Source organism: Heterodontus francisci, chromosome 4, assembly GCF_036365525.1.
Source record: "Heterodontus francisci isolate sHetFra1 chromosome 4, sHetFra1.hap1, whole genome shotgun sequence".
Taxonomy (NCBI): Eukaryota; Metazoa; Chordata; class Chondrichthyes; order Heterodontiformes; family Heterodontidae; genus Heterodontus; species Heterodontus francisci.
In genome coordinates, this window is record NC_090374.1 from 11,956,221 (window position 1) to 11,969,523 (window position 13,303).

General features: G+C 42.9%; 1 protein-coding gene across 1 annotated transcript in view; it reads left to right on the plus strand.

Annotated features, from left to right (window-relative positions):
• Positions 1 to 13,303, plus strand: part of paip1 (poly(A) binding protein interacting protein 1) — a 70,453-nt gene that overhangs the window by 50,144 nt on the left and 7,006 nt on the right. The window contains exons 6-10 of the mRNA XM_068029140.1: positions 4,793 to 4,918; positions 5,219 to 5,325; positions 5,904 to 6,021; positions 7,769 to 7,823; positions 11,148 to 11,223. Of these exons, the coding sequence (XP_067885241.1) occupies positions 4,793 to 4,918; positions 5,219 to 5,325; positions 5,904 to 6,021; positions 7,769 to 7,823; positions 11,148 to 11,223 (482 nt within the window). The remainder of the gene's footprint in view (positions 1 to 4,792; positions 4,919 to 5,218; positions 5,326 to 5,903; positions 6,022 to 7,768; positions 7,824 to 11,147; positions 11,224 to 13,303) is intronic.

Sequence of the window (13,303 nt, forward strand, 5' to 3'; positions counted from 1 at the left end):
CTATCCCCAGAGGTGGAGACAGAGAAGTCGAGGAGGGGAAGGGAAGTGTCGTATAGGAATAGGAGAATTGAGCGATTGAACATGTGGCTGGGGAACTGGTGTAGGAGGGAAGGCATCAGATTTCTGAGACATTGGGACCAGTTCTGGGGCAGGTGGGACCTGTACAAGATGGACGGGTTGCATCTTAGCAGGACTGGGATCAATATCTCGCATGGAGATTTACAGGTGTTGATAGGGTTTAATTTCAATTGTAAGGGGGATGGGAGTCTGAGAGGGAGCTCAGATTGGAGGGAAGCCAAACTGGTAACTTGTCAGGGGTGTGGGAACCAGGAGCAAGTATCAGAGAGGAATACCAAGGACCACAGAATACTAGGGGAGATAGATAGCATTAGAGTAGGGAATAGTAGGTTCTTAGGTGTGGTCAGAGTAAGGGAAAAAGTAATAAAGTCTGAATCAGGGTTAATGTGCATGTATGTGAATGCATGGAGTGTGGTTAATAAGACATGTAAACCGTGGCGCGGAGTCAACTCCCCCTTGGCCCCTTTATTCCCTTCACCCGCTTGATCCAGGCCGTCATGTGGGACTAAGTCCTCTTAATTCAGGCTCAGGCTGGGTGTTTGGGACATCGGGGTTACAGGAGAGCCACCCTCCACCTAATCCACCGGCTACGGTTAATGGCTTAGTACAAAGAGGAGGAAACTCAGTCCTTTCTTTAACGATCAATTTTCTTTATTCACGTTGTTGTACAATGTACGAATAAGGCTTATACACTTGGTTAGACAAAAGCATGCAACTCAAACTGGGTTATACAGTTAATAACAAAGCTAGCTAGAATCGATAAGCACACCCACTAGGTTCTTCTGACCTTTCCCTGACCTCGTCATAGAAAACAAAGGATAATACCCGAAAAAAGGGAGAGCCAGGCGTTCCGTTCTCTCTCTCTTTTACGTCGTCGCCGCGTTGCTCATGCAGGGTCTTCCACTTCCGCGATGGTTGGTCTCCGGAGTTTCTCGCTGGCTCTATGCCCGATATTCTCCATACTTATTCTCTTTCTTACCTCTTCGAACTGTGCTGTCTCTTTGCTGTTGGTTTAGGCCTGCTCACCTCGTTTGTATCTTCTCCTCCTTGGCCCAGGCCCAAAGACCCCGGTATCACTCTGTGTCCAAATAAGGCTCTATTCCTGTGATTTTTCCCTTGTCTTTCACATAAATTAATTAGTTCAAACTGGTTTTTACCAGCACAGGCCCGTGTCTGAGCTCAGGTTACTTCATTTCATGAGCTATGCAACAGTTTGTAACAGACTCTGTACTTCTTGCAGCCCCTGGCCAACAGACTAGTGAGGTACAGGCGCACATTGCCATGTGGAAATATGATGATGTGGCTATAACGGAGACCTGGCTCAAAGAAGAGCAGAATTGGGTGTTAAATATTCCTGGATGTGAGGTATTCGGAAAAGATAGGAAAGGGAAAAAAGGGGGAGGGGTGGCACTATTGTTGAGGGAGAGCATTGCAGTGCTGGAGAAAAAGCATGTCCCAGAGGGGTTGAGGCCAGATCAATTTGGCGAGAGCTAAGGAAAAAAAAAAGGTGCTGTTACATTGTTCGGTTTTGTCTATAGGCCACCAGCTAGTGGGAAGGATGTGGAGGAACAAGTTTGCAAGGAAATTAGAGAGGTGCAAAAATTATAGGGTAGTTATAATGGGGGACTTTAATTATCCGATCATAGACTGGGATAATAGTGTAAAGGGCAGTGAGGGGCAAGAGTTCCTAGAGTGTGTTCAGGAAAATTATCTGCAACTGTATGTTGCTAGCCCAACAAGAAAGAAGGCACTGCTAGACCTGGCTCTTGGGAATGAGATGGGCCAATTGGATCAAGTATCAGTAGGAGAGTATATAGGGGATAGTGATCATTGTATCATAAGGTTTAGGCTGATTATGGGAAAGGACAAAGAACAATCCAGAGCAAGAATAATTATTTGGGGGAAGGCCAACTTTAGTGGGGTAAGAATGGAGCTGGGGCGAATAAATTGGAGTCAAAAGCTGGCAGGAAAACCGGTAGATAAATAATGGGCTACCTTCAAAGAAAAGATAGTTCAGGCGCAGTCAAGGTATGTTCCCTCGAAGGGGAAAAGTAGAGCCAACAAATCCAGAGCTTCCTGGATGACAAAAGAGTTAGAGATTAAGATAAAGAAGAAAAAGTGTGCTTATGATAAATGCAAGGCAGAAAATACTATTGAGAACCAGGCTGAATATAGAAGGTGCAGAAGGGAAGTGAAAAAGCAAAGAGCATGAGAAGAGACTGGCAGCTAGCATTAAAGGAAATCCCAAAGTTTTCTATCGGCATATAAATAGTAAAAGTGTGGTAAAAGGAGGAGTGGGGACGATTAGGGACCAGAAAGGGGATTTACACACGGAGGCAGAGGGCATAGCTGAGGTATTAAATTAATACTTTGCATCTGTCTTTATCAAGGAAGAAGATGCAACCCAGGCAATGGTGAAAGAGGAGGTAAATCAGACACTAGAGGGGTTTAAAATTGATAGAGGAAGTATTAGATAGGTTGTCTGTACTTAAGGTCGATTAGGCACCAGGACCAGATGAGATGCATCCAAGGATACTGAGGGAAGTGAGGGTGGAAATTGCAGAGGTAAAGATAAGCCCAGCAACTACAGGCCAGTCAGTTTAACTTCGGTGGTGGGAAAACTTCTAGAAAAAATAATTTTGGGACAAAATCAATAGTCACATAGACAAATCTGAGTTAATTAAGGAAAGTCAGTATGAATTTCTTAAGGGAAAATTATGTTTAACTAATTTGCTAAAGTTTTTTGAGGAGGTAACAGAAGGTTAATGAGGGCAATGCTGTTGATGTGGTGTACATGGACTTTCAAAAGGTGTTTGATACTGTGCCACAGAAGAGACTTGTGAGCAAACTTATATCTCATGGAATAAAAGGGACGGTAGCAACATGGATACGAAATTGGCTGAGTGACAGGAAACAGAGAGTAGTGGTTAATGGTTGTTTCTCGGGCTGGAGGAAGGTTTGTAGTGGAGTTCCCCAGGGATCAGTGTTGGGACCCATGCTTTTCCTGATATGTATTAGTGACCTAGACCTTGGTGTACAGGGCATAATTTCAAAGTTTGCAGATGATACGAAACTTGGAAGCATTGTGGTCTGTGAGGAGGATAGTGTAGAACTTCAAAAGGACCTAGACAAGTTGGTGGAATGGGCAGCCTGGGGTCAGATGAAGTTCAATGCAGAGAAGTGTGAAGTGATTAATTTTGGTAGGAAGAACATGGAGAGATAATATAAAGTAAAGGGTATGATTCTAAAGAGGGTGCAGGAGCAGAGGGACCTCGGTGTACATATGCATAGGTCATTGAAGGTGGCAGGACAGGTTGAGAGAGCAGTTAATAAAGCATACAGTATCCTGAGCTTTATTAATAGGGGCATAGAGTACAAGAGCAAGGAAGTTCTGTTGAATTTGTATAAGATACTAGTTCGGCCTCAGTTCTGGGTGCCGCACTTTAGGAAAGACGTGTGGGCATTGGAGAGAGTACAGAAAAGATTTACGAGAATGGTTCCAGTGATGAGGAATTTTTGTTATGAAGATAGATTGGAGAAGAGAAGGCTGAGAGGTGATTTGATAGAGGTATTCAAAATCATGAGATGTCTGGACAGAGTAGATCGAGAGAAACTATTCCCACTCGTGAAAGGATCAAGAGCGAGAGGGCACAGATTTAAAGTATTTGGTAAGAGAAGCAAAAGTGACATCATGAAAAACTTTTCCATGCAGCGAGTAATTAAGGCCTGGAATGTGCTGCCTGAGAACGTGGTGGAGACAGGTGCAATTGAAGCATTCAAAAAGGAATTAGACAGTTACATGAAAAGGAAGAATGTGCAGGGTTACGGAGAAGGCAGAGGGATGAACTGAGGGAATTGCTCTTTGAGAGCCAGTGCGGACATGATGGGCCGAATGGCTTCCTACACTGTAACGATTTTGTGGGACCTGGTCAAGTGGCTGAAAAGGAGGAAAATCACTGGCTGGTGGCCAGTAGAGTTGTGAAGAAAGACCTTTTACATCCTCGGGCCATCCCAAATAGTTTCACAGCCAATGAATTACCTTTTAAGTGAAGTTGATGTTTTGTGGGAAAGCACGGTGGCCAGTTTTTGTAGCAAGATCTCACAATATGAATGTTCAGTTAACCTGTTTGCTAGGTCGCGTTGGCTGAGAGATGTATGTTGGCCAGGAGAATTCCCCTGCTCTTCAAATAGTGCAGCCAAGACAAGGCCTCAGTTTTATGTCTGGGATTTAATCTTAACTTTCAAAAGGGAATTGTATTTCTACTTGAAGGGGAAAAATTTGCCAGGCTATGGGGAACAAGCAGGAGGAGGTGGGACTAATTGGATAGCTTTCAACTAGCTTACACAGGCAGGGTGGTCAAATGGCCTCCTGAATCCTGAGATTCTATGAATTTATGATCTGAAAGACAGCGCCTACAACAATGCAGTTCTCCCTTGGTACTGCACTGAAGCGTTTGCATGGATTATGGGCGCAAGTCTCGAGTTGGCTTTTGACTCCATGGCGCAAGTGATACTCACTGAGCCAAACTGACGAGTGTTGAGATCCAATTGTTCACTTTATTTCTTAACCATCTGAAGATGTGAGATGGCGTTAATTTGGTTGAGTAACTTTAAGGCTGTATTGGAGCATATTTGATTGTGACAGAACAAATTAATTTACTACTTGAAGGTTTTTTCTGAATGGTTAATTTTTCTTTTTGCTGTGATTTGGCAGGTTAAAGGTGCAAATGGAGCACCAGTACGAGCTGAGATTTTGCAGACAGGACTTTGTGAATTACTAAATTCACTGTTTTCTCAACCCGTGGATGATAATCTCATCTGTGCTGTAAAATTACTGAAGGTATGGTCTCATTTGTACTTTTCAGTTTCCTATCTTGCTTTGTCTATTTCCCCTCTTCCTTCCTCCCTTCCTGCCTGTTTCGTGTACACTCTCCTGTCATGTGCTCTGTATGGAGAATTGAGAACGCTGTGCGTCAGTGTCCTGAATTATGTGTATATACAGACATATGCACATGAGTAAGCTTCTTCCTTGCCTGCAGTATGGCCAGTGCACCCAACAGTTTATGCTCAGAGGTCTTATTCTTGCTGTCCCACATGCGTGCACACTCATTCTCTCTAACTCTTCCTTCTTTCTTCTTAGCTAACGGGATCAGTATTAGAAGATGCCTGGAAGACACAAGGGAAGTCAGACATGGCCGAAATAATTCAGCGAATTGAGAATGTTGTTTTAGATTCTAGCTGTAGTAGGTGAGTGTTTGTGGGATGGTGAAGCAGGTCCGTAATCTAGAGTGCTGTTTTAATAGACTGCTGGGCCTTGGCATTATCTGTCAAAACGTTATTTACAGGATATTGTAGTTGTCATTATTCTGAAGATTTCTGCCAGAGTTGCTTCTCATGAGTTGAGTTAGTTTGGTGAATGCTCCAGGGCAGGTTTCCCCCCTCCTCCCTTGATCTGCAATCAGTTCCCCATAGAACAAGAGAAAGAACGCACTAGTAAGTCAGAACAGACGGACAGAAAATGGGATGATGTGGGAACTGTCCCACGCCCAGTGGCAGATTGCGTCCCCCAACCCTCCTGAAATTGGCAAAGCTATGTAAAAAGTATTCAGACTAACTGAAACTCACTAATTTCACAATGTCTCATTGATTCATCTCCTGTTTTACAAGTGTGTTTGTGTCTGTATAAAATTTTAGATTTAAGTGGAAATGGGATCAAATACAGTCACTGCTTAGCAAATCAAAGAGGCCTTCTGTTTCCAGGACCCAATGAAGACTATTATAGGAGCCTTGGCCACTCATTGCTTTCTGATCTGAACTGTTCTCAGGGATGTAAAGCAGATGTTGCTGAAGTTGGTTGAGCTACGGTCAAGTAACTGGGGTCGTGTTCACACAGCAGCGACGTATAGTGAAGCTACACCTGAAAATGATCCCAATTATTATATGGTAAGATTATATTTATGTCTGTGTGTGCGTGCGTGCATTTATATAACGCCTTTCATGACCTCAGGAAGTCCCAAAGCCCTTTTGAAGTGTAGTCCATGCTGTAATATAGTAAATTTAGCATCTAATTTATGCACAGCAAACTCCCTTAAACAGCAATGTGATATTGACTAGATAATCTGTTTTAGTGATATTGGTTGACGATAAATACCAAGACACCAGAGAGAAATCCTCTGCTGTTCTTCGAAATAGTGCCATGGGATCTTTTATATCCCAAGAGGGCAACGGGGCTTGAGTTTGACATTTCATCCGACAGAAGGCATCTCTGACAGTGCAGCACTCCCTTAGTGCTGTTGCTGGAGTGGGAGTTGAACCCTTGACCTTTCGACTCAGAGGCAAGGTTGCTGTCCAGTGAGCCACGGCTGGCATTGTATGTTAAAGTATCCACAAGCATTGCCTTCTGTTTGTGGGATTGAAAGCTGTAAGGCGAAGGGAGTATGGTCCGTGGAACACAACAGTTCCTTTGCTGTTGGGATCGCTGTGGGTCGCCTGTGAAATGCAGTTGGCCAAAGCAGCGGAGTGAGACTAGGATACTGGAGTTCGGTCGGTTGTCTTTGCAGGTTGGGAGAGTCTTTGCAGGCTTGCTTGAGCTTGATGCTGACTTCAGGAACCCAAGTGGGTAGAATCGTCTGTCATGTGGCACATTGTAAATGGTCGCTAGAGGTAATTTGGCTTGATGGACTGAAGAGCTTCTTGTCACCTCCCCAAATACTCCACCTGAGCTCACATTCACTTAGTGTTTTGAAAGAAAGAGCATTAAAGGGTGAGAAAGTGGTCCACTGTGGCTGGAACCTCTAGGTCCCTCTAGTGGGGCTTGAATCAGTGAGTTCTGTCATGCTGAAAATGCTTTTACATGCTTCCCATTTACATCCATTTGTTAAGCTACATTTTGCTCAGATATATCATTTTCTTTGGGAAATGGTCCTGGGATCACTCGGCTCAGTGTGTTTGCTCATTGAATTTGGAAACTTTGCAGGTGTTTTCGGACTTTGACTTGGTTGTGCAGGAATGCAAGAATATTGGATGCAGTAACACGGCAACAGAGCACCAACAGTGAACGCATTAAGAGCTATGATGCCAAATTGCACACCAAAATATCTTGGCCAACAAGGGTGGGTGACAAAGGTAATTGAGGAGGAAGGATTTCATATCCTGTAAACCTCAAAGTAAGATTTGCAGCACTATCTTTGTAAACCCATTGATAGCAAGGCAGGAGAATTCAATAGATAAAAACATCACATTTTCACTGATGGAATGGATGCAAGTCTCTTCTCTTGGTGGCATGAATTGGGGCAGTATTGACAATCCATTTTCTGGTTCCTTAATGCTATAAGGTCAGTGGGACGGTTACTATTGAGTATGTTTCTCCAGTTGGCTGCAATCCTTGAATATAAAGGTGTCGATTTAGACAGTGTAGCCACCTCGACTTGCCCATTGTATGCAGTTTAAATGCAGACGTAGTAAGAAGTTGCTTTAATACACGTGGGTCGTGTCATGTATTGATAACCCAGCACATGCTCTATTAAGTACTTGCTCCCAATCTGTAGGTTAACCACAAAAACTAGAGCAAAATTATCCAGCGAAAATGGTCCTGCTTAGTTAACCTGCTGAAAGAACGAATGCTGGATTAGTCTGAATCGTGTGTACTACAGGAGCAATTTGTAACATTTTACTATGTTTTAATTTTCAGAATGAGCCTGTATTTTATTCAGCAGAGGGTATTCCTCTCACTCCAGCAGACCCAGGTTAGTCGATTAGGGTCAAAATGTTATTTTTTTCACCTATTGACCCCTTCCCTCCTCTTTAACTGACACATTAGAATGGGGCTTGAGCAAGGTTTCCCTTACTCCTGGGCCAGACCAGCCAATTCGACAGGGTACCAGGCAACTATTGCTGAATTTTATTGGTCCCGACTGGACTCTTTGAAGGTTCTTTGATGTGCCCAGCAAAATTGTGACAACAGTTTAAAGTGATGAAAGGAATTGTTGGATAGATTTAAATTGGCTGTTTCATCTGGTAGAGGAATTTGGAAGAAGGGGCAATAAAGGTGCTAGTTAAGAGCCAATCTAGAAAAACCTCTTTCAATAAGATCATGGCATATCTGATTGTGGCCTCAACTCCACTTTTCTGCCTGCCCCCCATAACCCTTGACTCCCTTGTAGATCCAAAATCTGTTGAACTTAGCCTTGAATAAATTCAGTGACCCAACCTCTGCTGCTGTATGGCAAAGAGAATTCCAAAGATTAACGACCCTCAGAGAAGAAATTTCTCTTCATTTCTGTCTTAAATGGGAAACCCCCTTATTCTGAAACTGCCCCCTAGTTCTGGATTCCCCACGAGGGGAAGCATTCTCTCAACATCTACCCTGTCAAGCTCCATCAGAATCTTTTGTATTTCATTAAGACCACCTCTCATTCTTCAAAACTCCAATGAGTATAGGCCCAACCTGCTCAACTTTTCCTCATAAAACAGCCCCTCCATCCCAGGAATCAGCCTAGTGAACTTTCTTTGAACTGCTTCCAATGCAAGTATATCCCTCAAAGGATTGTGAAGATATGCAATATAAAGTTAATTGAGCTGATTCAAAGAGAGCTGGATAGTTTCTTGGGAAGTAAGGGCACCAAAGGATTTAGAAAATGGTCGGGAATTAGGATTAACCTATGGACAGGAGGAGGCCATTCAGCCCCTCGAGCCTGTTCCACTGTTCATTCAGATTGTAGTTGATCTTTATCTTAACTGCATACACCTGCCTTGACTCAGTATTCTTTCCTACTCTTGTCTAGCAAAAATCTATTGATCTGAGATTAAGGTTATGAATTAAACTAGCATCTACTGCTTTTGTGGGAAAGAGTTCCACACTTCGACTGTCCTTTGGGTGAAGAAGTGTTTCCTAACTTCTCTCATGAATGGCTTGGCTCTTGCGATAAGGTTATGTCCCCTTGTCCTAGATTCTCCCACATTATTTATCTTTATCTACCCTATCTATATTTTAAGTACTGTGGTTAACAGAGGGAACAGGCTTGATGGGTTGAACAGACAGCTCTTGTTCCAAGAAGTTTTGATAGAGAAATTCTGACCTTCAACCCATCTCTTCCATTTTGTGCTTTCCATTGCATAGGCCTTAAAGTCCATCTCAAGAAAATAAAAGGTTTGCTCCCCTCGTCCCCCACCCAGTGGTGGCTCAGTGGCTGAAGGATAATTGCCTGCATCAAGAAAGGACATTTTTTGATGCTTGGTCTTGCAGTTGTTGGCCACTCTCTGCTGGGCTAACAGTGGGGCGTGACAGTTGAGCTAGGAAGGAGAGGCAGGAATTGTCCAGTGTTCTCGATCCTGATTACTGCCTGGCGGTCTGTGGTGGAAGTACACTTGTGTTGACATTGGATGATGAGACTCAGCTGTGATGCCCGCCACAATTGGGTGAGATGCAAAAGAGCTGCCAACCCCTGTGCAAGTGCATGAGCCATTCCCTTCAAGAGAGGAAGGTAAAAGGGGTGGAAGAGAAAAATGCTTCCAAACTAGTTAAGTGCTCTTTACTTTTTTTAATCCATTCATGGGATGTGGGCGTCGCTGGCAAGTCCAGCATTTATTGCCCATCCTTAATTGCCCTTGGGAAGGTTGTGGTGAATCGCCCGCCGCCTTGAATACAACTGAGTGACAACTGAGGCCATTTCAGTTGACCACATTGCTGTGGGTCTGGAGCCACATATAGACTGGTTAAGGGTGGCAGATTTCCTTTCCTAAAGTGTATTAGTAAACCAGACAGATTTTTATGGCAATCCAGTAGTTTCATTACTGATACTAGCTTCATGTTATAGTCTAGATTTATTTAATTGATTGAATTTAAATTCCACAGCTGCCGTGGTAGGTTTTGAGCTCATATTTCTGGATCATTTGTCCAGGCCTCTGGATTACTAGTCCAGTAGTAACCTAACCACTGTTACTGTACCCCTTGCCTACTTAACTGTATTCTCATTAAATTGAAAGACCGTACAGAGTTGAGTGATGGTGGTAGACGGTGGCAGTCACAAAATATTTTGAGAGTTGTAAGTTAAACATTATTTTGTGACACTCCTAAAGGGAGGTAAAAGTATTGCAGTGGCTCAGTGCAAACCTACTGCTATAAACACCTCACAGACATAATTATCGCTGATTATTAACAGCGTAAGGAGCTTTACCATCTCTCCTACTCTGGTATTTCACCCAAACCCTTCATTAAATGCCTGTGCCTTTTATTTGTCCTGTCTGCCTGCATCAACTCCTAAGTAAAAGGCCACACAGAGGGAAATGTAACCTGCTGTCTGCTAAGTTTGATCACTGAATTCTAAATGACTGGAGGATGCTTTAATGGTTGTTGGGCATGGAGAAATACACCACCATATTTGAGCTTGAGAGGAGGGAAATTGGCCAGTGTTCTTCAATTCTGTCATTAAATTCTCAATATAATTAGTATAATTCTAAATAAATATGTATACATGTTTTGTAAAGCTTTGATAGTTTAAGCATCATATTTGACCAATTAATTTAGTGATGCTAAAAAGATGAGTTTTGTGTGGTGAATTTGAAAGTGTTTTGTATAAAGCTTGCTGCTGTTGCGTATGTGTGTGGAATATAAAAATCCTAGACCTGAAAAGATTAAGGTTCTCCTTCTACCATCCTGGTAGTTACATGATAAAATGATAATGGAGTTGTTCACTAATCACAGCAATCAGTCTCTATCAATGAATCTACAACAGTCCCAGACATAAGCAAGGATAGGTCCCAGTGGTGGAAATCTTTGGGAACCGTGGATCCAAATTCATCTGTCTGTTCCAAACAAGCAACACTCAGCACATATCATGTCTCAAATTATTCATATACTGTACCCCAAAATGTTATTGATAGTGTACCTTCACGATGAGCATACTTTTGCACTTTTCAAATGCCTAGCCTGTTAAAATATCCTCACTGATTATTGCAAAACTGTTGAACACCAGCTAAAGAGTGCACACAGTTTTGAGTTTCCCATAGAAGTGTGTGCAACATGCCCCCTTGAAACAGTTTGCCAGTTATATTCTCTGTTTGGGTTTCAGATTACCTGGAAAAGTACCAGGAGATGATTGATCGAGAGGAGCTGTTTCAAGGTTATTCTGATGAAGATGGAGATGCGTAAGTTACTTTTTTTTCTCTCTCTATTCTCTGAGCTTTCAAGACTGAGACCTGGTAGATTTTTATGTGGTAAGAATATCAAGGAATATGGGGCAAAAGTGGGAAGATGGAGTTGAGGTACAGATCAACCTTGATAAACGAAGGGCTGAGCAGCCTCAAAGGGCTAAATGATTTTGAACACCTTTGTCAAATTTCCTATTCCTGCTGTGAGTTTGGTTCAGAATTTGGAATAAATTACAATTGCATGAGTTCCAAACCCTTCCTTTTGGTGGAGTTATGTACGTTAAATAGGTGCAGTTAATCTTGGCTTTCTGAAGTTAATAGGTCAGGGGGTTTGACTAAATTGCTTTTATGGTATTTCACTGTCAAGGATAGAGTACTCAGAATTGTAAGTTCAGGAGAGACACCAAAGTATTTCATTGTACAAAGGATGATTAACAGCAAGAACAGGATCCCATGGACAGTGATGAAGGCCACTGCCGGGACTCTTGAGGAAAGGCTAGGTGCTGTAATAGGAGGGTGAGAGTTGGTCTTCTGCACAAACTAGACCAAATGGACTGAAGGGCCTTTTCATCCAAACTTCTCTCATGATTGGGACCTTGTGTGCAGGATTATGCATTGTTAAAAACATCGCGGTACTGTGATTCATATTCTGAATCCCCAGATAGTTTCTGAGAGTAGCCCAGAGAATCAGGATTCAAGACTTTGATATTGTAGAAATAGGTAATTAGATGAATACATGAAGAAACATTTTAGAGGGTATGAGGAAGAGGTATGCAGGATGGGATTAGAGTAGACAGCTCTAATATAGAACTAGCACCAGCACTGGCACAATGGACTGCGTGGCCATCATCTGTACTGAATTGCGAGGTTAGTATGATATTTTAACTTTATTACATTTATAGTTACATATATTACAGAACTATGTCTGTGACACTGAAAGCAGATAAGTTACGGTTCCCCTTGCGTCAGTCTCGTGGTAGCTGGTCTACTGGAGGGATAGAGGAACCTAGAGGCCGGGGAGTGAAAGAGGAAGGAGTGAATCAATGCCTGAGTCAGGGTGCAGCAGGTGAAAGGAGGACGAAATAATGGAATAATACAGCACAGAAGGAGGCTATTCTGCCCTTTGTGTCTGTGTTGGCACTTTGAAAGAGCTTTCCAATTAGTCCCACTACCCTGTTCTTTCCCCATAGCCTTCAAACATTTTTCCCTTCAAGTACTTACCCAATTCTCTTTTGAAAGTTACTTTTGAATCTGCTTCCTCCACCCTTTCAGGTAGTGCATTTCAGATCATACCTTGGTGCGTTTAAAAAAGAAACTCCTCATCTCCCGGCTGCATCTTTTGCCACAGCTTAAATTTGTGTTCTATGGTTTCTGACCCTCCTACCAGTGGAATCAGTTTCTCCTTACCTACTCTTATCAAAACCCTTAATGATTTTAAACACCTATTAAATTGCCTCTTAGCCTTCTCTACTCTTAACAAAAAAAACAACCCTGGTTTCTCCAGTTCTCCAGTCTCTCCATGTAACTGAAGTACCACATCTGTACTATCATTCTGGTAAATCTTCTCTGCATCCTCTCCAAAGCCTTGACATTCGTCTGAAAATGTGGTGCCCAGAATTGGACACAATACTTTATTTTTATTTTATTTATTTTTATTTTATTTAGAGATACAGCACTCAAACAGGCCCTCCGGCCCACCGAGTCTGTGCTGACCAACAACCACCCATTTATACTAACCCTACAGTAATCCCATATTCCCTACCACCTACCTGCACTAGGGGCAATTTACAATGGCGAACTTACCTATCACCTGCAAGTCTTTGGCGGTGGGAGGAAACCGGAGCACCCGGCGAAAACCCACGCGGTCACAGGAAGAACTTGCAAACTCCGCACGGGCAGTACCCAGAATTGAACCCGGGTCCCTGGAGCTGTGAGGCTGCGGTGCTAACCACTGCGCCACTGTGCCGCCCTCTGCTGAGGCCCAACTGATGATTCCACCAGAGGTAGAAGAGAGTATTTTAGCAGAACAAAAAGAACTAAAAGCTCAGGCAGAATGAGAAAGAAGGAGTAGCATAAA